The sequence below is a fragment of the Gobio gobio genome, assembly GCF_949357685.1.
Source record: "Gobio gobio genome assembly, chromosome: 8".
In the NCBI taxonomy this organism is placed as follows: domain Eukaryota; kingdom Metazoa; phylum Chordata; class Actinopteri; order Cypriniformes; family Gobionidae; genus Gobio; species Gobio gobio.
The window spans coordinates 55,390,371-55,418,054 of record NC_137114.1 but is presented as its reverse complement, the minus strand read 5'-3'; the positions used below and the strand labels follow the sequence as shown (position 1 = coordinate 55,418,054).

Genomic DNA, 27,684 nt, shown 5'->3' with positions numbered 1-27,684 from the left:
AGTGGGTGATGATAAAGTCATTCAGAAACAAGCTGTTCGAGCCTAAGTGGCACGCACTACATCAAGTGATGCTGATTACAGAAGCTGCAGTGTTGTGTCAGGGAAGGAAAACCTGGAGTCATGTGTCACACTGTAAAGTTGTTCCACCCACCAACAGGAATAGGATAGGACACAGACCAGTGAGGAGCCCAGGAAAGAACCGAATACAACAGGCATCGGGGCCAATCCTGCAGTGAAGATTCCCTCATAGGCCTTCCCACACTAGGCCATCCTTACCTCACTGTTCTTTAGGTGTTGCTGGAATTAAGAAATGGGGAAAGAAGGAACAACAATAGCAGACTCAGATTGAATAGAGGATACAACCCTAATGTTTGCTGTCTTTTAAAACAAATACTGCTCTGTTGTCTTTTTTTTCTTTCTTACTTTGTGCAGATACCACTTGATGGCTGTCCCCAGACCCATATGCACTGACCTCCTCACCTGCATATGAAGCCACAACCTCTGAAGGACAACTAGACCCACTACTGAGCCAACTGTCAAAAAAAAAAACACAACACAGAGAATCACATACGAGAACTTCAGTCATCCATCAACATGATCAAGATTGCCTTGCCACTAATCATCATGGACATTGCACAAAGTGTAGACTCCAGAAATAACATATTCTTAGAGTTGATGAATATGTCAAGAAACACCTTGTTTGCTGGAAAGAACATTTGCATGCCACACCTGCCTTCAGGAGGAGCAGGAATCCCATGGGTGGCACATGATTGGAGGAACTTCTGTCTACAACATCCTACCTAGCCAATTCAACGGCAGGTGCACCCTGGTTTCTACATAATTCAGCTCCTACCACAAACAAAGAAGATGGCTGTATTCCAGGACTCACTTATGCACAAACATGGTGGTCAAGAACTCTTGAACAAAATCCAACAAGACATTCTTGATCTTTCATCAAAATTACATCAGATGACTAAAGATAATTCTTCATGGTTCGGAAACCTGTTAGGTCAACAAATGACTCACAAGGACTGTTCCTACCAGAAAAAGACTATTACCCGTAAGAACTACACAGACCCTAGTGGCATGTTTGTTTCTGTGTCAGCATGTCATTCGTCACTACAGACAATCAACACAGAGCAAGGGATATGTGCCTGTAATTTTTTCAAGCTACTTGACTAGAAGATGGGGCTTATGCTAACAAACATGAGCTACAGAATGGACTTATGAAGGTTTAAATTTGTATTATGTGAGAGTTATTAGAACTCTCAAAGGGGGGACTGTGAGATTACACATTTATAAATTGTTATATCTGGGTTCCAATGTAATAGTATATAAACTGAAAACAGTATATACATAGTGTTTTACATTCTAAGGAGATCAAGTCAGGCTGTTTAAGTGTTTGAGACATTAAGACTTTTGTCTTTATGCTCTTCCTGACCATTTAGCATGACAAGCTCAGAGCGCAATATTGTCAGAGTGGTTGGATTAGCATCCATGCATTTGAATGACACTGTTATGCAGACTGGATTAGGACTACCTATACAACATTTGCATTCTTTTGCTTAGAGTGTCTCCTCCTCTGCTGTGTAATCCCTCCCCCTGAAATGTAGATAAATTACAATGTTTTATACTGTTTGAGTTAGACTTGTTGGGGCGACTGCAGTGAAGAACAGCACGTGTGTCAATAAAGAATAACGTCTGCTTGAAAATATATCCAAGTCTCCTGGTCTCTTCTTCAATGAGGAAAAGAGTTCCCAACAAGACACTCCCAATATTAATATGAGGGAGACTCCTGTAACTTCCCAGAGAGGTGGGATGTCTTATTATTAGGTGTGAATCCGCTAAACTATTGATCTGAATCACTCCTGAAATTGTGATGATTGACACAGTGATCACCATAGCAACAGACGGGACAATAAATCTAATGTCATAATAGATCTGTGCACTGAGTGTTGTAGTGTAAATGCAGACTAATAGACTGCACACAGAAACACTGACAACAGATCTGTGCCCATTATAAACCAGTTTAATTAAAACAATATTTAAGGGTATTTAATGTATTATTTACTTATGATCTTAATTATTAACATCATTAATAATTCTCTTATTTTTTATTTTTAAACAGTGTCACAGTAAACACAGCAGATGAAGTTCTTCAGAAGCTGCTGCCTGTGGTTACAGCAACTAGATCAGCTGAGTAAGTAATACTGAGAACAATCATCACTGTTAAAACATTATAACAATTCTCACTTAAACATGATAAATTAATGGTAATTAAGAATATTATTTTTCAATTTGTTCAGCACATGTAGTCAGAGTTACAGAAAAATAATGATAATGCAACAAATAAGGAGAACCATGTATTTGCTTTAACAATGAAATATTTATAAAAGTACTGCACTCTACGATCCGTGTGTGTGTGCGTGCTGTGATCTTCGCTCAGTGTGTGTTTGTGTACCACGAAATTTCTCTGCACTTGTTTGCAATAGCCCTACTGTGCTGTAATATGGTGTGGTTTAGCCTCGATTTTGATAATTGACCCTTCTTTAAGCCACGCCCGAAAACCGCCACAGGCCAAACGTGGCTTAGAAACCATCACTAGGCACGGAAGGTCTGTCAAGCTTTCGAGTGAAACATGCCGAAGCGGGAACAGGAAGATCCCCATCTTCTGAAGAAGTCCTTTAGCAGTGTTGATCCGTTCTTCTGTCATGGGTTGGTAGTGCAGCAGGGATGATAACAGACACGGACTTCAAAACAAAAGACGGGTTTTAATAAATCAAGGAATCCAACAGGAACAAAACACAGCATACCAACATACGTATAACATTAACATTAGAATGGACAAGGAGTGCTGGGAGTAAGTTCCATATAAAGGTAGTGTAGACAATGACGACCAGGTGCAGGGAATCCGGGATTTTAAAATCTTGATGTTAAGCTTCAAGCTAATGCATTAGCGTTTAACATATCCTGTCATGTGCTTTGACAGATGCGTGTGCGTCCTCAGCTCAAAACGTTAATTTACAGGTTATATCCTCATCTGTGAATGTTACTAATTCACTCAAGTATTTCCATTTAGCATGAAAGCGTCCTGAGATAGTCTGTATTAAACTCCAAAATTCACTGAATGAGCACGGGCGTCAAACAGACAGAATGCAGTAGAGAGGGAATGCAATATTAAATATTAAAAGTCAACATGTCATTTAAGGAATTTATGAGTATAGTAACTGTAAAGGGATAACAGCATGTAATTTAATGTAAATGTTAGACGTTTCTTGTAGCCTATTTACAGGATAAAGAAATGACAGCAACAGTTTACTTTGTCCATAGCGAATGTGTGTGTGTGTGTGTGTGTGTGTGTGTGTGTGTGTGTGTGTGTGCGTGTGCGTGTGTGTGTGTGTGTGTGTGTTTGTGTTCCTGTTCCTCTTATCTGGTAACACTGAGGGTTTTTTGTGTGTGTGTGTTTCTAAAAAAAAAATATTTTAATGGAGGGATTTAGGCCCAATCCCATTTCTACCCCTTAACCCTTCTCTTTCCCCTACCCCTTCGTTTTGCGCGTTCACGTGAAGGGGTAGGGGTGTCTCGATTCTTTTTTGGCTGGAGTGGTAGGGGTAAGGGGAAGGGCCAGATAGCCCTTCAAACGAAGATTTTTCAGGACCACACTTCGAACGAAGGGGTATGAGGAGTTTCACTCCACCGACTACCGTGCTGCAGAGAATGTGTGTGTGTTGCCACTCGGGATCGATCACTGCGTGTCGCCTGGCTGCCTGTTTCTCTGTAGCTTGCTAAACGCACTATTTGGGTGATTTGAACACATATTAATAATAGTTTAAAAATATATATCTCGTCATCCTTCATAACGCAGTCGATATTTACATCACATATCGTCTGTAAACTCTCGTGTTACCAAGGCAACGACTGACTTGACGTATAACGTATGAACATTATCGCAGCACCAAAGTAGAAAACGAAACCATATCCGTACCGGTCGGCTCGGATCAGCACGGAATGGAACGGTTAATAAACAAAGAGAACAGTTTGGTCCAATGGAAAAGCGGCTTCACTAGTCTTGTATGTTCTGTATCATTCTGTATCATCTTAGGAAACTCTGGCTCATATGTTTTTGAACTGAAAACGAGCGGCATTTTATTAAGTCTAAATATGGCGCAAAACTCTTGTGGGAGTGAGTAATTTGTTAAACGTGCTCGCGCCTGATTTCTGTGAGATATAGCCTACGCACTTCATTGCTGTTCATACTGGTTAAATGTCACAGGACGTTATAATAAATTAAACGGGGTATGACGTGTAATGGTATAGTAGTTGTGTTCCATTTCTTAGGGGAATATTTTCACCCCTACGCCTTGGCACTCTGTTTCAAGGGGCAAGGGGAACTGGTAGGTGTAGGGGTAGGGGAAGGCGAAGGGGTATAAAATAGAATTGGGATTGGGCCTTAAACTCTCGTTTTGCTTAGTAACTTTTTTGCACATAATATACGCTTACGAATATTAACCTCTGGTGTATAACCACACAAATGCCATTAAACTATGGATTTAAAGCAAAACTGCTCGGGTTATGTATATAACCCTTGTTCCCTGAGAAGGGGAACGAGCACTGCATCGAGACGACGCTTTGGGGATGCTCCCTTAGCATCAGCGAATCTGAAACCAGAATGCCAACTAGGCCAATCCGATTGGCGTGCGTGATGACGTCATTGTGACGGCATACCCGGAAGTATAAAAGGGGAGCTGGAACGTAATGGCGGTAGTAATTGCTCTGAAGCATGTGCTCCAGGCGCGCTGAGGTGTGGCGTCGGGATGCAGTGCTTGTTCCCCTTCTCAGGGAACAAGGGTTATATACATAACCCGAACAGTTACCTTTCGAGGGAACTCGCACTGCATCGAGACGACGCTTTGGGGAACGAGTACCCACTAGGCCACACCGAAGGGTAGCACCTGCCCTAGTGTGAAGCCGGAGACCGGGCACAGCTAGGACTGGAGCACCCTAGCACCAGGCGTCGTAGGGAGATCCAGGCTATAGAACCTGATGAAAGTGTGTGGGGTAGCCCACCCGGCCGCCTCGCAGATATCCTGCAAGGGGACCCCAGAAAGAAGGGCCACCGAAGAGGCCATGCCTCTGGTGGAATGAGCCCTCACGGCCACAGGTGAAGGCAAACTGCGCACCTGGTAGGCCATGGTAATCGCCTGGACAATCCAATTACTGATTGTCTGAGTAGACGCAGGCAATCCCTTCTTAGGTGAGCCAAAACACACCAACAGTTGTTGCGATCTCCTCCACTGTGCAGACTTCGCCAAATAAACTCTGAGCGCCCTAACCGGGCAGAGTAGGTGAAGTCTCCCCTCTTTCGCCGTCACGTGAGGCGGAGGATGAAATGCCTGCAGAACCAAAGACCTGACCACCCTTGATGGCACCTTAGGCACGTAGCCCGGCCTAGGGTGTAGGATGGCTTTTACTCCTCCCGGGGCAAACTCCAGGCAGGTTGGCGTTACCGCCAAGGCCTGGAGATCTCCCACTCTCCTAAGAGAGGTAATGGCGAGGAGAAAAGCCACCTTAAGGGTCAGGTTCTTAGGTTCGGCCGACTCCAATGGCTCGAAGGGGGCCTCAGCCAAACCTTCGAGAACCACTGCCAGGTCCCAGGTTGGAACTCTGGAATGAGCCGCAGGCCTCATCCTCCGAGCCCCACGGAGGAATTGTACAACCAGATGGTGCCTACCCAGAGGCCCATCACCCATAGGAGCGTGGAAAGCCGCAATGGCAGCCACGTACACCTTGAGTGTGGACGGGGTAAGCCCTGCAGAGAAGCGATCTTGGAGGAACTCCAGCACTGAAGCCACTGGGCAGTTAACTGGGTCCACCTCACGCTCCCTGCATCAAGTGGAAAATACATTCCACTTGAGGCTGTGCAGTCTCCTCGTAGACGGAGCCCTGGAACTGAGTAAGGTCTCTATCACCTCCGCCGATAGGCCAGCCTCTATGTACCTGGTACCCTCAGGGGCCAGACCCATAGGTTCCAAATCTCCGGGCGGGGGTAAAATATCGTACCCGCCGCCTGAGATAGGAGATCCCTCCTCAGAGGAATCTCCCACGGCTGACCTGCTAGCAGAGCTGTGATATCCGAGAACCAAACTCAAATCAGCTAACGGGGTGCTACCAGAAGTAGACTGATCCCCTGTTGCCGGACCCTCTCCAGGACTCCCGGGAGCAGAGCAATCGGGGGAAATGCGTACAGACGCAGCCTCGGCCACGTCTGAACCATGGCATCCAGCCCCATGCGTGAGGGAAAACCACAGAGGACAGTGGGACGTCTCTCGAGACGCAAACAGATCCACTTCCACTGGGCCGAACCTCTTGCACATGGCCTCCACCACCTCTGGGTGGAGTCGCCACTCCCCGGGCCTCAGCCCCTGCCTCGACAGGATGTCTGCTCCCTGATTTTGGACCCCTGGGACATATATCGCCCTGATGGACAATAGTTTCCCCTGGGACCACAGGAGGACTTGACGCGCCAGTCTGTAAAGAGGGCGCGACCTCAATCCCCCCTGGCGGTTGATGTACGCTACGACAGACGTATTGTCTGTCCGTACCAGGACATGTTGGCTGCGGAGGTCCGGGAAAAAGCTCCTGAGAGCTTTGTAGACCGCCATCATCTCCAGGCAATTAATATGCCAGGAGGAATGACGGCCCTCCCATGGGCCCCTCGCAAAGCGGCCGTCCATGACCGCGCCCCAACCAGTGAGGGAGGCGTCTGTTGAAATGGATTTCCGGCAACAGGACGCTCCCAACACTGGCCCCTGGGACAGAAACCAAGGTTTCTTCCATATGACTAGGGAACGAAGGCATTTGCGCGTTACCCTGATCATACGGAAAGGATTCCCTCTGGGGGAAAACCCCTTGGTTTTCAGCCACCACTGGAGGGGTCTCATGTTTAGCAGGCCAGAAGGTATTACGCTGGACGCTGCTGCCATGTGCCCCAGCACTCTCTGAAAGTGCTTCACAGTGATGCTGTGGCCTAGCCTTATTCCTGAGGCCATCGCCAGTATGGTCTCGACTCGCGCGGGAGACAATTGTGCCCGCATCGTCATCGAATCCCATACGACCCCGAGGAACGTTGTCCTCTGGGACGGCGTCAACACGCTCTTTTTCGTGTTGAGTCTCAGCCCCAGGCACTTCATGCGGTTCAGAACGACATCTCGATGCCGGACCGCCACTTCGTACGACTGGGCCAGTATGAGCCAGTCGTCGATATAATTCAGTACACGGATGCCCTGAAGTCTCAATGGAGCCAGGGCTGCATCCATGCACTTCGTGAATGTGCGTGGGGAGAGGGCTAGGCCAAAGGGAAGCACTCGATATTGGTACGCTTCGCCCCCGAAAGCGAACCTCAGATACTTCCTCTGACATGGGAGGATGGAGATATGAAAGTATGCGTCCTTTAGATCTATCGTGACGAACCAGTCCTCGGACTGGATCTGACTCACGATCATGGGAATGGTGAGCATTTTGAATCTGAAGCTCCTCAGAGACAGATTCAAAACCCTCAGATCTATAATCGGACGCAACCCTCCATCCTTTTTGGGAACTATAAAGTACCGGCTGTAGAACCCGGACTCTCTTTCCAGCGGAGGAACACGCTCTATGGCTTCCTTCGCTAAAAGAGTTTTTACTTCTAGCTCCATTACCCGAACCTGCTCGGGTACCACTGCTGTCCAGTATAACCCCCTGAATTGTGGAGGAGGAGAACCGAACTGCAGTTTGTAACCCTTTTCTACAGTACGCAGGACCCATGTAGAAATATTCGGAAGGCATTTCCATGCGCCGAGATAATCTACTAAGGGAACCAGCCTCTCGAGGCTGGCGTCGGGTGTTGCACGGTTCCCGTTCCCAACCTCCTGAAGCGGCTGACCGGCAGGAAGTAGCTGGGAACGGTTCTCCGTGTGCGGACGCGCGAGCTGCCCAACCACAGGTCTTTCCAGAGGCGGCGGGTGCAGCATGCGTTCGCGGGAAATCGATGTGGCCCGAAGCGTCATAGACGGCGGGATTACCACATCGATTTCCCCAGAGCGCCTTGGAGGAAACAACCTTGGTTGTTTCTCCACGGGGGGGACCGCTCTTTGAAGCCCTGCCGCAGCTAGGACTTCTTCCCAGCAGCCTTCCGCGCCTGAAGGACGTTCCGTAGATCGCCCTTAGGAGCTGAAGACTGCTGCTGAGAGCGTCGCCTCTGTTGCCAGGCTCCCGGGGGAGGGGCTCTAGATGCGACGCTCTCTTTTTGCACCTTCCGGTGCGAGGAGCTGGATGACGGCTGAGGCTGCCCGCTAGGGCCAGCCTTCCCCGGCTTAGAGCGGCGAGGGAGGTACTGGTGGAAGGCTGCCGACTGTCTCTTCGCCTCCTGGTGTCTGGAAACGACGGCGTTAACCGCGTCTCCAAACAACCCGAGATCGGGGAGTCCAGGAGAAAAGCTCTATCCTTCTCCTTTATCCCCGACAGATTCAGCCAGAGATGTCTCTCCACAGTCACCATGGAAGCCATGGAGCGGCCGATAGCGCGGGCCGTCTCCTTGGTGACGCGGAGAGACAAATCTGCAGCCTTCCTCAGTTCCAGAATGTCCTCCGGAGAGGGACCATCTCCCTCGTCCAACTCTTTGAGGAGATCGGCCTGGTAGGCCTGCAACACCGAGAGAGTGTGCAGGGAACCACCAGCCCGACCAGCCGCCATATAAGCTTTGCCCACCAAAGATGAGGTGTCCCGACAGGGTTTGGTGGGCAAAACCGGAGCCTTAAGGGACGATGCAGAGTCGGGTGAAAGATAGCTCGCGAGAGCCTCCTCCACCCGAGGCATCGCCCCATAGCCCGCTTCGCGTGCCCCCAGAATATTGAAATAATCCAACACTGGAGGATTAGAAACACGCGAAGAATAGGGCTTCCTCCAGGATCTGCACACCTCGGTGTGCAGATCCGGGAAAAGAGGCAGGCCCCGGCGAGGTGTTTGAACCCGGTGCGAGAGGAACCGGTCATCCAGCCTACTGGGTGGCTGGATTTCCGGAGCCTCTTGTGGCCAATTTATTTTTAATTTAGCCACGGCCCGGGTCAACACCTCGACCAGCTCCTCTTGGGCGGGTGGATGAAACGATGAAACAATTGCTGCTTCATCCCCCGCCTCGGTGCCTAGTTCCTCTGGCTCCTCGGAACCAGAGAGAACAAGCACCGGACCTCCCACCCCGGGGGAAGAAGCCGCAGAGCGGGCTTCCACATGGGGAGGAAGATCCTCGGAACTGTCAGAGGAGGATCGGGAAAGTGCCGCAGCAGTCCCGAAACCCTCTGTCAAGTCCCGCTGTGAGCCCCATGATCTGCGACGCCGAGCCGCCTCAGTGACTGCGGGTCCAGAACCACGGGGCTCACGAGGCTGGCCGGCCTCATCAAATGCGGCCAGCCGAGAGCGGAGCACCCTGAGCATCAGCCTCTCACAATGCTCACAAGCGGCTCCCTCGAGAGCCGCTTGAGCATGCTGAACGCCCAGGCAATGCACACAAAGCAGGTGTGTATCCGAGCCCGACATGTAGCGAGGGCAAGGATGCACACACTGCTTGAACTCTCTCACACTCTCACATTTTTTCAGTCACACACACTTTCACTGACAATACAACAGTAAATAGACAGACAGTTTGACAGATAGCGCTTGCTGAAGAGCAATAACTACCGCCATTACGTTCCAGCTCCCCTTTTATACTTCCGGGTATGCCGTCACAATGACGTCATCACGCACGGCAATCGGATTGGCCTAGTTGGCATTCTGGTTTCAGATTCGCTGATGCTAAGGGAGCATCCCCAAAGCGTCGTCTCGATGCAGTGCGAGTTCCCTCGAAAGGGAACCATGATTAATTTGTGGTCACCATGCAATAACTACAATAACCCAGTTTTATTTATTTGATCATTATTATTAGTGCTGGGCGATATGACCAAAAATGTATATCACTGTTTCTCTGTAAATTATGGTATTTTTAATGAATGAATAGCATTTTGAAAAGTGAGGACATGGGGAACCCCAATGTTTGTTTTTGTGAAATGTGAGGACATTCCATAGGCGTAATGGTTTTTATACCGTACAAACCGTATTTTCTATCCCCTTACACTGCCCCTGCCCCTAAACCTAACCCTCACAGGAGACTGTGCAGTTCACTTTCTGTGAAAAAAAAACTAATTCTGTGTGATTTATAAGCATTTTGAAAAGTGAGGACATGGGGAACGTCCTCATATTTCACCCTCTTTTTGTAATACCTATGTCATACCCATGTCATTATACACATTTGTGTCCTGATATTTCACGAAAACATGCCCACACACACACACACACACACACACACACACACACACACACACACACACACACACACACACACACACACACACACACACACACACAAACAAACAAACAAACAAACAAACAAACAAACAAACAAACAAACAAACAAATAACATGGTAAATCTCACTTACATCAAACATGGTGATCTGTGCTTTATAATAATTAAGTCTCTGTTGATCTGATCTGTGTGTCTGATCTGTGAGAGTGTAGAGTGTGTCATTGTTCTCTACAGGTTGTGGGATTGTGGTGTCACAGATGAAGGTTGTGCTGCTCTGGCTTCAGCTCTGAGATCAAACCCCTCACACCTGAGAGAACTGGATCTGTCTGAGAATAAACTAGGAGACTCAGGAGTGAAGCTACTCTCTGCTGTACTGGAGAATCCTCACTGTAAACTGGAGACACTAAGGTAAGATCATCTCTACCCTAAAGACTCAAAGTGAATAAGAATTAATATGTAGATATTGTACATGAAAGCAGATGAGTCCATATAAAAAGAAAGCAAATCTGTGTTCAGTGTGCAAGGTTGGGAGAGATGGCTTGTTATAGTTCTCCCTCTGTGTTTATGGCAATCTAAGGCTGCATTTACACTTTGCATTAACATGTGACCTATATCCGGATGTTGTCCGCATGTTATCCGATTAGTGTGTCCTGTTCCACAGGTAGTTGAGGACGCATTGTGATCTGATCTCAGTGTATTGTAAACACAATCCAGCTATTGTATCTACATTCAGAGGGCGGCTGTAACGGAGTTTGTAGATAAGGGAAGAAGGCGGGAACCGGTGAACATTTAACAACTTTAATCAAAATAAATTGACACAAAATGAAAGTAAAAGCGCCAGCCCCTCACGGTCAACTGCCGTGCACATACATAAACAAACGTAAACAAAACACAACTTAAAGGGGTCATATAATACCAAATCTCACTAACATCAAACATGGTGATATGTGCTTTATAATAATGAAATCTCTGTTGATCTGATCTGAGAGAGTGAAGAGTGTGTCATTGTTCTCTACAGGTTGAGTAAGTGTGGTGTCACAGGTGAAAGTTGTGCCTCTCTGGCTTCAGCTCTGAGATCAAACCCCTCATACCTGAGAGAACTGGATCTGTCTGAGAATAATCTAGGAGACTCAGGAGTGAAGCTGCTCTCGGCTGTACTGGAGAATCCACACTGTAAACTGGAGAAACTGTGGTAAGATCATATATGACTCTGATATGAAACTGAGTCTCTCTTTGTGACGAGTAGGGCGGGCGAGAGCCGTGAGACAATGGTGCGAGGCCGGTGGCGTGATTGAAAATGAGCTTCACTTCCCTGTCACACAGTGAATTTTATAATTAATTAATTAATAAAATAACACAATGGAATAGGGGAATCAAACTATTCTTACATTTAGAGCTGTCACTAACGATTATTTTGGTAATCGAGTAATCAGATTTTTTTTGTGGTAATAAAAATAGACCTAAGCAAGCAATGGTCTCTTTGGCACTGATAAGAAAAAAAGTGAGTCGATCACGCCGGCGCGACGGCCGACTCGAGAGGGTTAAAATTTAAATATAATAACAATGGGGCAGTAATATTTGGTTCAAATAAAGTATCAAAAGCAAGTAATCATATAGTTTTATAGAACAACACTGTTAAAATACATAATATAATATACTGTATATTGTATAAACAGTCATATTATGTATTATAACAAATGCCTGCAGAGGGCGCCAAGATATTGATGTATTCTCCTGTGTTGGCGTGAGTTTATAAATTTTTTACCCCACAAATCTGCTGAAATGGCACACATTGTGTTCACAGATGAACGTTATAAGTAACCTAAACTCACGGCATATGCAGAGATGGAGTTTGAGACGCTCCACTCATGTAAATGATAACAGTTCATGTGGAGCAGTATTTACTGTGAACAGAGCTGCTCTGAGACGCTGAGAAATATAGCAGCTCTGAGAAATATTAAACCCGCAGGGCATATAATTATTAGGGCTGGACCAGAATATTCGAATATTCGAATATTCGTTCGATGGGTTGGTATTCGATTTTCAAATTTGTGATTCGATTATTCACTGTTGTTGTTTTTTTCGTGAACACCTGGCATCCCGCTCAAAACGGCTCTCATTCGCGCTTGCATATGTTTACACTATAAAATCACTATAAAATACAATACTTTTTTTCAATTATCTTATAGCCAAGCCATTTTAATAGCCTCGTTATACTTAATAAATATATTTGCTTCTTCTTAGTGTTCAGTGCACCAGAGCGCACAACTGCACAAGCTTATATGGCAGAAGCCATGTCTGAGCTTGCATTTTGGGTTAAACTGCGTTCGTTTGACATTGTGGAAAATAGAATAATATAATCAAAATGTATTATCCTTTTTATACGTTAGGGATGTGACGGTGAAAAAATATTCCCTCAGCGTTTCCCTCAATGCTGTGCTTGTGCGCTGAGCGGCTGAACGCATGCAGCCCTGCGCCGCGTTTACTTTCGGTTTGCCAATTCAGGGGCGGGTTGCTTGAATTGTCGGTTCATTAAAAATGAAAAACATAGCAACAAAACAGTACAATGACAAACTCCCTTAAGTAGGCGCTTTTACATCGCTTTAAAACCAAATATTCCACGATCATCTTGTAATTTAGCTCCTCGCTCTCGTGTAGAATATTATCTGACTGCTGCTGCTGATGTGCTGAGACGGCCGTTAGTTTGGCTCGAGTGGCACGTTCAGTTTTTTAATTGTAGTTAGTCTTAGACCCTAGCCTGGCCGTGTCCTATAGCTTACCAAAATTATCGGCCCGAGTCCCGTGATTTTTTATTTTTTATTTTATTTTTTTATCCTCCCTATTAGGCCTACACATCGTTGCAGCCATTAAAATAGTTCAGTTATGTTTTTAATGTCAAAGTAGTTATATTTTGTTTCGTTTCTTTATTAAGTTAATTTAGAAAAATGTTTAAAGCATTTTTTTGTTTGTTAAATTAAAGTTTTAGTTGTTTTAAAGTAATGACCAAGCGGACAGCAGCTGACAGTGAGTTAACCGCATGTTGGATCAATTTAGCCTCTCAAATCAACACTGGACTTGTCTTACTTGTAATGAAATCCATAGATATAAAACACTTCAAGCATCACAATGTTGGTTTAAACATTTAGCCTACTATCACCACCACCACCACAGTAAAAAGGCATTTTTGACAAGCTGAGGCTGATGCTGCTCGCAACGGCGCAAATGAAAAAAAATAAAATGAAGTGACGTGACGTGTTTTTTAAATTAATTAAAGGTCCCATGGCATTAAATTATCATTTTATGAGGTTTTTCAACGTTAATATGAGTTCCCCTAGCCTGAATATTGTCCCCAAGTGGATAGAAATGTTGATCGGTGTAAACCCGAGTTCTGGCTGTCTTTCTCTGCCTTTGAGAAAATGACAGGCCAGACGAGCCAATCCTGAAGTCTCCTGGTTTGACGTCCAAGCAGGAACGGTTACCTCCCTTTCCTCCACCCAGAGAATCTGGCACGCCCATGCAAACCAGAGATCATTACTTGTGAACAAGTGAACGCTGGCAGTTTCTCAGTGTTTGGATGTACAAATGAAAACAGAAGTCTTTTTTCAGTTCCTTCTGATCTGTGATCAGTGATTTCTGATGTGTAGCTAATTATTTATAATTCCTGCACACACAACTCTCTCTCTCCAGACAGAACGGTGTTTTCTATCTTGTGAGTCAGTGTTTTTGTACTTCCTCGTCGCGTCTATCGGTTCTAAAATGTGCATACAGTCGGGAGTTTCTGCTCAACATCGGCAGAGTCAGATCTTTAGAGATAAACTTCACACACGCCGAAGCTCGGGCTGCACTGACTCGGCCTTCAACATCCCCGACCCCCAGTACTGCATCTGGCCCACAGCGGAGGCACCAAATGCGGACTGAGGTTAAGCAGAAGGGGGGTAAGCGTGAGCATATCCGGGCTAGCCAGCCTAGCCCCACAATAAACTGGATTACATTCGATTGCTGCTGTTGTGTCTTTGTTTGCGCTGTGTACTCAACGCGCGTCACTGACGCTTTTATTTTATTTTAAAAATAATGCTATTATCAACACTTACTTTTAACTCGTTCATCTCGACAGCTGTAATGGTACTTTGCATGTGTTACAAAGTTGGTAATAATGATGAAGACGGACTCGGTGTGACTGGGACTCGTGTTTATTCAGAACTCTCAGATACAAACACAATAAACTCGCGCTGACTGACAGCGCTCTCACAACTCAGTAGTTACTATAAATAACTTTGTTAGCAATCGCTCCGTCTCCGTGATGTCCGGTTCGCGAACGAATCATTCTTTTGAATCGGTTCTTTTTAGTGAACCGAACCAGTTCACCAAATCGGACTGAATCGTTCTAAAGGGTTCGCGTCTCCAGTCAGCGCTGATCCATAATTTACTAAAGTTACTAACTTTCTGACATGAGTGACAGTCCCTCCGACTAGAAATAGACTAATAACCTGAAGTATATGCTGTAACTACAACAGTTCAGACATGCTGAGAACTGATGTGAAGTGAACTCAGGTCCATCCGTCTCTCTGGCAGCAGCTCGTGCCTGCTCGTCCCTCGTAGACCTCGTTAAACCACGCCCCCTCCGCTCATTTAAAATGCAAAGATGTCAGCCAATCACAACAGTGGGCGTTTTTACTGAAGTCTCACAGCAGACACGCCTCTTGAAGCAGGGCATTCAGCCACATGGCAAACAGCAGTATAGAAAAAATGCCTTTTATTTCTAAATTATGACATTTTATGATGTAAAAGTCATACTAACAATATAAGTACACCTCAGGAAACATTATAAAATAATAGAAAAATGCCATGCCATGGGACCTTTAATTAATTTTTTATTTAATTTGTTTTTTTATTTTAGTTCCATATAGAACCTTTTTTTTGAGTAAACATTCCTCCCTATTACACATTGTTGCAGCCATTAAAATTTTGTTTTTAATGTCAAAGTAGTTATATTTCGTTTTGTTTCTTTATTAAGTTAATTTAGAAAAATGTTTAAAGCATTTTTTTGATTGTTAAATTAAAGTTTTCTTTTTTTTTAAGTAACGACCAAGCGGACTGAGTGAGTTAACAACACATGTTTGATCCATTTATCCTCTTAAATCAACACTTAACTTGTCTTGCTTATAATACGTTTTTTTTTTTTTTTTGAGGAAACGTGTTCAAAAAGAAATAAATACAAATTAGGCAGGTTGTCTTAACTTACACCTCTCCGCAAAATTAATATAAATCCGATCTTCAATTCTTGCGCTATATGCACATTTAACGGAGTTCATGTCAACGAAAGCAACAGATATGAGCTGCATTATAGGCTATTCATCAGCTAATTTCAAGATCAAAGACCGTAATATCAGAACGAGTGACCTAAGCACTGTAAGAGCATTGAGTCTCATTAATGAAGATGATTGTGTTTTTGAGCATCTAAGAGGTTCGGCAGTTTGCGTGTTGGCTTGCTGTACTCATTTGCGGAGATACTCTAAACACTGTGAGCCATCTTGGCAGTCGTGTTGTCATAGTCTCATGTTGTTTCCACCAGCGCTGCACACCTCATTGTTTCTTTTAATTAATGAATGTCTAAAATATAAAATGAAGGAAAAAGCCTGCGTTTGAGGTATGACGTGAAAATTGGCCCGAAGCCCGGCCCCAGGGGCAGAAATAGGGGCTCTTAGTCTGTTCTATAACTGAACAGAATTATTTTTACTAGCTACTATAATATATCAAAACTGGGACGTAACAGATCTGTGTGTTTTGTATCACTAGTTCATTGCCCGTTCGCGGAGCATAAAAGCCCTGCCCGCGTGAGGCGCGCCGCTTCTCCAGATTCCAGTCTTTATTAGAGAGAAGGATATGTTCAGCTCCTTCCCTCCGAAGCTTCGAATATTCGATGTTGATCACTACCAAAGCTTCGAAGCTCAAAAAATGGTATTCGGACCAGCCCTAATAATTATTTAATTGAATCACAGCCTTTGTTAATTTACAGCAGCATTGTGCTATAGTATGGTTTTAAATTATTTTAATATATCGTGCATTCTTAGAAAACGGTCTAATTTTTGCGGTCCATGGATTCTCATTCATGAGCCACTTCCTGTGATTGAGTAAATTATTAATTATTGAACACGAGCTGCTCCTCAGTAAAGTGATATGATCAACATTTAACACTATTTACTTTAACCACACTAAATCTCAACAGGACTTCGACACATGTATTAATCCTTAAAGGGTTAGTTCACCCAAAAATGAAAATTCTGTCATTAATTACTTACCCTTATGTCGTTCGACACCCGTAAGACCTCTGTTGATCTTCGGAACACAAATGAAGATATTTTAGTTGAAATCTGATGGCTCTGAAAGGCCTCCATTGGCACAATGCACGGTTCACTCTCAAGACCCTTAAAAGGTACTAAAGACGTCGTTACGAAGCCCATCTCACTACAGTGGCTCTAAAATAACTTTATGAATCGGCGAGAATAGTTTTCGATTTGAAAACACGGCCTCATGAAGCTTCGAAGCGTTATGAATCAGTGAGTCGAATCATGATTCGGATCGCGTGTCAAACCGCCAAACTGCTGAAATTTTGCCATCCAAACTGCTGATTCGACTCAATGATTCATAACGCTTCGAAGCTTCATGAGGCCGTGTTTTGAAATCGTCATCACTATACAAGTCGTTATTTAGGGTTTTTTTGCGCACAAAAACTATTCTCGCCGATTCATAAAGTTATTTTAGAACCACTGTAGTGAGATGGACTTTGTAACGACGTCTTTAGTACCTTTTAAGGGTCTTGAGAGTGAACCGTGCATTGTGCCAATGGAGGCCTTTCAGAGCCATCAGATTTCAACTAAAATATCTTCATTTGTGTTCTGAAGATCAACGGAGGTCTTACGGGTGTCGAATGACATGAGGGTAAGTAATTAATGACAGAATTTTCATTTTTGGGTGAACTAACCCTTTAATGACCATCACATCTTTTTGCTGTGATCATCTTTCCATATTATAAACTGGAGGAACTATAGTAAGATAATTTCTACCATAAAGACTGCTTGATCCATCAGATCCTTACGGTGGTAGAAGACAGCGGTGAGGAGTCTACCCGAGAAGGAACATTTACATCTAAATATATTTTTATCCCCCAAAAGAAAGTAAAACTAACAGTTAAATAAACCAAACAAACTAAAAACCAGACAACAGACGCAGGTTACAGTGAAGAGGTTTTTAAATCACAAATGTTTGGTGTAAATCAACTCCCCTTGTAATGCTTGAGCAAACAGAACCAACCTTGCTAAAGCATAAGCATTGCCTCAAAATGTGTGTCTGCAATTGAAAAGAGGGATGTGGTGTGTGTTTCACCTGAACCAGGGCCGCCACCATATCAGATTTATCACTACATGATTATAATGGCCAAATAATGATAACAGTATATCACCATATCTGTGGATATCTTGAAAAAGATAATGCTATCAGTCAAACTCATCTTTACTCTGTTTATTTATTTAGTTTTTTTGAGAATCACATCATCGCATACAGAAGGAACAATTGCTCTTAATGGCGATTAGTTTTAAATAACAGCAACACTTTATCATAAGTATACAGTAACAAAGCACTTATAAATAATTTCCAAACTATTAATTTATAGTTAATTTTTACTTAATAAACTGTAGATAATATTAATTAGGACTGCTATGACGCATCAACATAATCGATTACATAAATGAGTCGATTTGCGTAAAATGCATTGATTCGTCACGGTGTTTATATTCAACCAAATGATGGTGGCTCCCGCTGATGAAAATCAGCCGTGATTACAAAAATATCTGTCTCGATCTAAAGTGTGGGAATGTTTTAAACCAAAAGGAGCATAAAATATCGCTCTGTAAAACTGAAATGGCACAGGCCTACCACAGCAGCACAACTTGTACAGGAGCATCTGAAAAGAAAGAATACCTCTTACCTCAAAACCACAAGACGCAGCGCAAGTATTTGGACTATTACAGTGACACAGCACTAGAATACGGTTGGCAGTCCCATATTTTGTGTTTAATACGGCTGTGTTCATACAGCATTCTGCTTTATACGAGCTGCCGTGGCTGTATGCGACACACACACTCAGACAATTAGATTAATTTGGATATTTTGGATATTTTCCAACTGAGCAAGGCAAGCCAAAGTCGACAGTGGCAAGGAACCAAATCTCCATCAGGGGCATAATGGAGAAAAATAAACCTTGGGAGAAACCAGGGGTGCCAGTTCTCCTCTGGCCAATTAACAAACAGCGTATGATTATTATTCTGGCAATTTTACAGGTCAGGGGTCATATTATCATCATCATCATCATCATCATCATCATAACTTTTATTCAGGACACACATGGTCCAAAAAAACACAAACATAAAAACAATACAGTCAGTAATACCAACACAAACACAAAGAAAAAGAAAAAAAACACAATATCACACATTTACATATAGGCTGAAACGCCAGTGGTTCCACATACTGGAGAAGAATCTGACTGAACTTAATGTTGGGTTCGTCAGTGCTAAAATTATACTATTTGCCGAATCAGTTAGTCTATACATACATCTGTACATGATATTGCGCAGCACTGCAGAGCAGGTGGGCACACCAGCACTGACAAACATCTGACTCGCACTGCTCCAACGTGGCACCTTAAGCAGCAGCCACATTCCATCATTATATTAGATCGGAATATCCAAAAGATCATTGGCAACACGCCGGAGACGGGTTTATTGAGGATGACGTATCGATTAAACAATTATTAAATTGCAATATTCAAACGATCTGAGTCATCACACCGGAGACGGGTTTATTGAGGATGCCATGTTGATGAGGTAATTTCAGGGGGAGTCTAATTGACACGGTCTCTGCAAACACTTCAGGGTCATGCGTTGGTAATTTCTGGGCGCAGGTCCATCATCTGATCCGGATCCGGCAAACTACAGTAAACCTCAGGATAAATAGAGAGACTAACATTAGCGTAGATGCCATTCTTCTGATGATGTAACGGGTACATCAGGTGTTATGGGAAGTGTTCCCGGTTCCGGCTGAACTAGTTTATGCAACCTAACAATCATTTAATTGAAAAAGTGTTTTATGTGTATGCCATAGTAAAGAGATTTAAAAAAGTGTTTTTATTCTAGATTTAAACTGACAGAGTGTGTCTGCTTCCCGAACAATGCTAGGAAGACTGTTCCAGAGTTTAGGTGCTAAATAGGAAAAGCATCAACCGCCTGCCGTTGGTTTTGATATTCTAGGTATAATCAAATGGGAGCTTTTAAAACATTTAGTGCTTTGTAAGTAATAAGCAAGATTTTAAAATGTATGCGATGTTTAATAGGATGCCAGTGCAGTGTTGACAGAACTGGGCTAATATGGTCATACTTCTTGGTTCTAGTAAGAACTCGAGCTTCTGCATTTTGGACCAACTGGAGTTAGTTTATTAAGTGAGCAGGGCAACCACCCAGTAGAGCATTACAATAATCAAGCCTTGAGGTCATGAACGCATTAACTAACTGTTCAGTATTTTGCATTGAGAGCATGTGCCGTAATTTAGATATATTTTTAAGATGGTAGAATGCAGTTTTACAGATTTAGAAACGTGGCTTTCAAATGAGATATTGGTATCAAAGAGCACGTCCAGGTTCCTCACTGACAACGAGGACTTGACAGAGCAGCCATCAAGTGTTAGAGAGTATTCTAGGTTACTACTTGTGGAGGGTTTTTTTTTCCAATAATTAAAAATATTTTTTTTTCTGAATTAAGTTGCAGGAAATTACTAGGTCATCAAATTTTTTATATCAGCTATGCATTCCGTTAATCTTGTGAATTGGTAAGTTTCGTCAGGGTGTGAATAAATATAGAGCATAACAATGAAAACTAACGCCATGCTTTCTAATGATATCTCCCAGTGGTAGCATGTACATGGTGAAAAGCAATGGTCCTTGCACTGAGCCTTGCCGTACTCCATACTGAACTTGTGATTGGTGTGACATCTCTTCATTTACTGCAACAAACTGATAACGGTCAGATAGGTATGATTTAAACCATACCAATGCAATTCCACTAATGCCTACATAATTTTCGAGTCTATTCAAAAGAATGTTGTGGTCGATAGTATCAAATGCAGCACTAAGATCGAGTAACACTAATAGAGAGATACAACCACGATCGGATGATAAGAGCAAATTATTTGTAACTCTGATGAGAGCAGTCTCAGTACTATGTTACAGTCTAAATCCTGACAGGAAATCCTTACAGATACCATTTCTTTCTAAAGATTAGCATAATTGTAAAGACACTGCCTTTTCAAGTATTTTTGACAGTGCTCGTTGTACCACGGTGTTGGACTATTTTCTTTAATCTTCTTTAAGCGCAGGGGAGCAACTGTGTCTAAAGTGCTGGAAAAGAGAGAGTCAATAGTTTCTGTTGCAACATTGAGTTATTCTAAGCTATTTGGGATGCTGAGGAGATTAAACTGATGAGGAAGTTTATTTAGAAAGCAATCTTTAGTGGCAGCAATGATATTCCTGCCATATTTGAAGCAAGGGGATGGCTTTGCAGCCTTAGCTAAATTAAGTATACATGATACTAGGTAATGATCTGAGATGTCATCGCTCTGCTGCAGAATTTCAACGGTATCAACATTTATTCCATGTGACAATATTAGGTCTAAGGTATGATTATGGCGATGAGTGCTGACACGTGTTGCCTAACGCCAGTAGAGTTTATAATGTCTCTAAATGCTAATCCCAATGCCTCTTTTTCATTGTCTACATGGATATTAAAATCCCCAACAATTAGTACTTTATCTCCTGCCAGAACTAACTCTGATAAAAAAATCAGCAAATTCTTTGGTAAAGTCTGTATTGTGCCCTGGTGGCCTGTATACAGTAGCCAACACAAATGTTAAACAGGATTTATCATTTACACTACATAACGTTACATAACGCACCAGGACTTCAAAGGAATTATATTTGAAACTAGACTAATGAGTAATACTGAAGATATTATTATAAATTACAGCAACCCCTCCCCCTTTACCTTTCAGACGCGGCTCGTGTTTATAACAATAATCTTGGGGGGTGGACTCATTTAAAGTAATGTAGTCGTCAGGTTTTAGCCAGGTTTCTATCAAACACAGCACATCAAGATTATTATCTGTAATCATATCATTAACAATAAGCCCTTTGGGGAGAGAGACCAAATATTCAGCAGCCCGGGCTTTATCATTTGTTCATCTGTATTATATCTATTGTTTATTTGTTGGACATCACACACACATAGTCACACACACACACACACACACACACACACACACACACACACACACACACACACACACACACACACACACACACACACACACACACACACAGTCTCTCACACACACACATTTGTATTTGGATCAGACACTCGATTGGTTATTTTTGCGATACCTTTATGACATTTTTTGGATCTTTTAAGTTTGAGAGGAATGGACTTTAAATGGAGAGACAAAAATCTCTCAGCTTTCATAAAAATATCTTCACTTGTGTTTGGAAGTGAAATGAAAAGACATGAGTGTGAGGACATGATGACAGAATTTACAAGTTTGGGTGACGTATACCTTATAAATACAGTAAAGCTGAGCCTTGGATAAAACAACTCTATATCGCCAATCATATCGTCACAATTTTATATCGAAGACAGTAAATTATGATAAACAATGATTATTGTGTTTATAGTTTATAGTTCATATCACACACCATATGCAATCCTGTAACTTTCACCAGCAAAAAAAAATATATACAAAAATACAAAAAAAAGTGCAGTGATGACGGTTATGAGCTCAACACCACGTTAGGCATCTCATTACGGCGGTATTGCAGTCATTAACACACACACACACACACACACTCTCTCTCTCTCTCTCTCTCTCACACACAGACATACACACAGTCACACACACACACAAACACACACACACACACACTCTCAGACACACAGTCACACACATAGTCACACACTGACTCACACACAGACACACACACAGTCACATGTACACACACATTCTCTCTCTCTCTCTCTCTCTCTCTCTCTCACACACACACACACACATTGGGTCTCTATGTTTTATGAGACTTTCTACAGAAATAATGTTTTTTACACTGTACAAACTGTATATTCTCTCCTCTAATCATAACTGATGTATTTTAACAATGTGAACTAATGAGTATTTATGTATATTTCATATTGACAGCATTGTTATTTATTTACTTTTTTTAAAGGAGTCATGTTTAGCTTTGGAGATATATTTAATGTGTGTCATTGTTCTCTACAGGTTGAGTGGTTGTGGTGTCACAGATGAAGGTTGTGCTGCTCTTACTTCAGCTCTGAGATCAAACCCCTCACACCTGAGAGACTTGGATCTGAATGGGAATAAACTACAAGACTCAGTGAAGCTGCTCTCTGATCTGAGGGATGATCCACATTATAAACTGGAGACAATAAGGTAACAATCGTTTTTGACAATTTACATTATCATATTTTCATTTAAAGTTCAAATGGCTGTTTTACTCACTAGAAATAAAAGGAAATGTGTAGTCGAGTGTAATGATCATTTCTGCTGGTTCTGTATCAGCTGTCCGTTGTGTGAAAGTGACCTTTCATGACCTTTTGATGTTGTAAAGTGACTTTGAGCATCAGATAGAAGCTATGTTATCATGTTTGAGGATGAATTAATAAAGCTTATCTAGTTAGTGCTTAGTTTTCTTATGAAAAGATGTGACAGGCGTAATGTCTCATACCACATATGTGACTGTGTGTGTGTTTTATTGTAGGACTGACTATCAGATGACAGTCTGATGTTCTGATGATCATCTGATGGTGAATAAGGATCCACTACAGAGACTCACAGTCAGAATCAACAGAGACTGAAGATACAGTGACTTCACTGTTACAAATTAAGACTTAATTTAGATTTCAATGATCCTTCGACAGACCTGATGAGGCGGCAGTGAAACACCTTTTATTTCACAGCAGCAAATCACTGTGCACAAAGACTATTGCTAAAAAATGGGAAGCGATAGAGCAAAGCGCGGAGCAGTAAGCAAGAGCGTCCGAACAGTAGCGAAGCAGGAAGTAGAGTTTTTTTCAGGAAGTAGAGATTTACAGAATCAACTCAGGCTAGAATTGATGTGGTAAAACTGACAACATTATTAACTGTCTTTGGAAGCTGAAGCTGGGATTATGGGAAGGGCCGTTACATTTCCGACACCCGCTTGAGGTGTTCAGCCAATCACAATGCACTGGGTCAGCTGGCCAATCAGAGCACACTCTTTTCAGAAAGAGGGGCTTTAAATAAATCAACGCGTTTTAATTCAATTCAATTCAAATTTATTTGTATAGCGCTTTTCACAATACATATTTTTTCAAAGCAGCATCACAGAAAATGCATCTACATTACAATTTAAATTGATTTGTACATGTTATGCATTTCAGAAATGCACATATACAAAGCACACAGATTAGCTAACTATCTATTATTAATCAATATAATAACTATGGCACAGAAATAAGAATACATGTTGTTAGTGAATAGGGTATATAGATGAGCATGAGTGCGTGTTGATGCAGAGCTGCGTCATCTGAAGTCCTCGCAGGAGTTGAGTCGTCTCTTCACAGGAGTCTTTACGAGAAGCTAGATCCAGACTGGAGCTGACGGACTCTCTAGTTACCTCGGGATGGGCGTCCCGAGATAAAACAGAACAGAAAAATAATTTGCGTAGCTGCTGTTCAAGGCATCAAGCAAAGACGATCACGTGCATTGATATAACTATAGAGTACAAGGTTAGGAGATGCATCATGTGAATGCCTGGCTAAAGAGATGCGTCTTTAATCTAGATTTAAACTGGAGGAGTGAGTCTGAGCCCCGAACATTATAAGGAAGGCTATTCCATAGTTTAGGTGCCAAATATGAAAACGTTCTTCCTCCTTTAGTTGACTTAGATATCCTCTGTATTACCAGAAGCCCAGAGTTTAGTGATCTTAAAGATCGTGATGGGTTATAAGGCGATAGAAGATCAGTTAAATACACAGGAGCTAAACCATTTAGGGCCTTATAGGTCAGTAGCAATACTTTATAATTGATACGAAACTTAAAGGGTTAGTTCACCCAAAAATGAAAATTCTGTCATTAATTACTTACCCTCATGTCGTTCGACACCCGTAAGACCTCCGTTCATCTTCGGAACAGAAATGAAGATATTTTAGTTGAAATCTGATGGCTCTGAAAGGCCTCCATTGGCACAATGGCACAATGGCACTTTACACTCTCAAGACCCTTAAAAGGTACTAAAGCCGTCGTTACAAAGTCCATCTCACTACAGTGGTTCTAAAATAACTTTATGAATCGGCGATAATAGTTTTTGTGCACAAAAAACCCCCTAAATAACGACTTACATAGTGATGATGATTTCAAAACACGGCCTCATGAAGCTTCGAAGCGTTATGAATCAGCGAGTCGATTCAGCGGTTTGAATCGCCAAATTTCAGCAGTTTGGCGGATTGACACGCAATCCGAATCATGAATCGGCTTGCTGATGATGCCTTGTTTTGAAATCGTCATCACTATGTAAGTCGTTATTTAGGGTTTTTTTGCACACAAAAACTATTATCGCAGATTCATAAAGTTATTTTAGAACCACTGTAGTGAGATGGACTTTGTAACAACGTCTTTAGTACCTTTTAAGAGTCTTGAGAGTGTAAAGTGCCATTGTGCCAATGGAGGCCTTTCAGAGCCATCAGATTTCAACTAAAATATCTTCATTTCTGTTCCGAAGATGAACGGAGGTCTTACGGGTGTCGAACGACATGAGGGTAAGTAATTAATGACAGAATTTTCATTTTTGGGTGAACTAACCCTTTAACAGGTAACCAGTGTAGAGATGTAAGAATTGGTGTTATGTGATCATATTTTCTTGACCTAGTAAGAACTCTAGCAGCTGCATTTTGGACTAATTGTAGCTTGTTTATTAAGGAGGCAGGACAGCCAGCTAGTAGTGCATTACAGTAATCTAGTCTAGAGGTCATAAATGCATGAACTAACTTTTCCGCATCAGAGACAGATAGCATATTTCGTAGCTTAGCAATGTTTCTGAGGTGGAAGATGGCTGTTTTTGTAGTATTTGAAATATGATTTTCAAAAGACAAGTTGCTGTCTAATGTAACACCCAGGTATTTTACTGTAGCAGATGAAGTAACAGTACATCCTTCTAAATGTAAGTTATAATTTAAGAGATTCTGTGTACCAGTTTTTGGTCCAATAAGTAATACCTCAGTCTTATCTGAATTTAGTAGGAGAGAATTACAGGTCATCCAATATTTTATATCTTTAACACACTCTGTTAGCTTGGATAATTTAGAGATTTCATCTGGTCATGCTGAAATATATAACTGAGTATCATCGGCATGACAGTGAAAACTAATTTCATGTTTTCTTATAATATTACCAAGTGGCAGCATATATGTTGAGAATAAAAGAGGGCCTAACACAGAGCCTTGCGGCACTCCATAATTTACCGACGTCATCTTAGATTGTTCCCTGTTTAAATAGACAAATTGGTAACGCTCTGGTAGATACGATCTAAACCACTTTAATGCCTGTCCCTGAATACCAGTATAATTTTGTAGACGATCTAAGAGTATTTTATGATCTATGGTGTCGAATGCTGCACTAAGATCAAGTAAAACTAGTATTGAGATACAGCCTTGGTCAGCAGCTAAGAGTAAGTCATTTGTGATTTTAACGAGCGCAGTTTCTGTGCTATGATGGGCTCTGAATCCAGACTGAAAGTTTTCATAGATATTGTTTTCTTGTAAGTAAGAGCATAATTGAGCAGACACAATTTTTTTCTAGTATTTTAGACAGAAATAGAAGATTTGAAATAGGTCTGTAATTTGCTAATTCATTTGGATTTAGTTGTGGTTTCTTAATGAGAGGTTTTATAACTGCCATCTTGAATGGTCTTGGGACATGACCTAGAGTTAAAGATTAATTAATAATATTGAGAAGAGGCTCTTCTGCTACAGGTAACAGCTCTTTCAGTAGTTTAGTTGGTATTGGATCTAATAAACATGTTGTTGGTTTAGAAGCAATGATTAGTTTATTTAGCTCTTCCTGTCCTATAGTTGTAAAGCACTGCAGTTGTTCTTCAGGGGTGATAATTGAGGCTGAATCGTAAAACCCTGTCAACAGTTGTACATTTATAATTGTTTTTCTGATGTTTTTGATTTTTTTAGTGAACAAATTCATAAAGTCATTACTGTTAAACTGTACTGGAATATTTTGTTCAGCTGATGTGCGTTTATTTGTTAACCTGGCCACTGTACTAAATAAAAACCTGGGGTTGTTTTGGTTATTTTCTATCTGTTTAATGCTCAGTGTAGCAAGGTTAGTTTGTGTGGGAAGAAGGAGGCGGGAACCGGCGAACAATACAACAAACTTTTAATCAAATAAACAAACAAAGTGAAAGTAAAAGCGGCAGCCCCTCATGGACAACTGCCGCGCACACACATAACTAAACATAAATAAAACACAACTTAAATTCCAGGCCTGGTCCTCTCTCGTCCTTCACTGTCGTCGCTCCTCCTTTTATACTCCCGTCACTCCTCCGTGAGACACGAGGCCAACGGCACGCAGCTGGCCCTCATCATCACTAATGACCGCGGCCTCGTCCCGCTCTCATGGTCCCTCAGCCTCGCTGCTCGCCACACTCAGCCCTGGCTGCTTTTAGAGCCTTTTTATAACGGGAAGTGCTGTCTTTCCACGCGATTCTAAAGACCTCTAAATGTATTTGTTTCCATTTGCGCTCTAGAGTTTCTCTCTTGATAGCGTGAGTAAAATAGTTGTACCACGGTGCAGTACTTTTCTCTCTCACCTTTTTTAATCTGATCGGTGCAACCGTTTCTAATATAATAGAGAAAATGGTTTTAGAAATACGGGCCATAGAGGAGCTATAATAATGTACAGTATGTGAAAAATAATGTTTTTTGTACATTAAAGCATGGTAACATATTCTATTACACAAAATACACAAAATAATGATATTTGAAAACAGCATCATATGACCCCTGTCATGAACTTATGACGTTTGCGTGGTTTTTACATTCAAAAAAATCATAATCAATAAGTAATAGGCTATTTTCTGCCTTGGTTTTGAGGCTCTCTGAAAAACGCTCTGTTTCTATGGGCGTGCCACACTGAAGACTTGGAAGTAAACAC

At 42.3% G+C, this 27,684-nt stretch overlaps 1 protein-coding gene across 2 annotated transcripts in view; it reads left to right on the top strand.

The window, feature by feature from the left end:
- Nucleotides 1–26,819, top strand: part of LOC307130039 (NLR family CARD domain-containing protein 3-like) — a 54,070-nt gene extending 27,251 nt beyond the window's left edge. For both annotated transcript variants that reach the window (XM_079822894.1, XM_079822895.1), the window contains exons 7-11: nt 2,129–2,200; nt 10,608–10,781; nt 11,392–11,565; nt 22,744–22,914; nt 23,243–26,819. In XM_079822894.1, the coding sequence (XP_079679020.1) occupies nt 2,129–2,200; nt 10,608–10,781; nt 11,392–11,565; nt 22,744–22,914; nt 23,243–23,267 (616 nt within the window). In that variant the 3' untranslated portion in view covers nt 23,268–26,819. The remainder of the gene's footprint in view (nt 1–2,128; nt 2,201–10,607; nt 10,782–11,391; nt 11,566–22,743; nt 22,915–23,242) is intronic.
- The last annotated feature ends 865 nt before the right edge of the window (nt 26,820–27,684 follow it).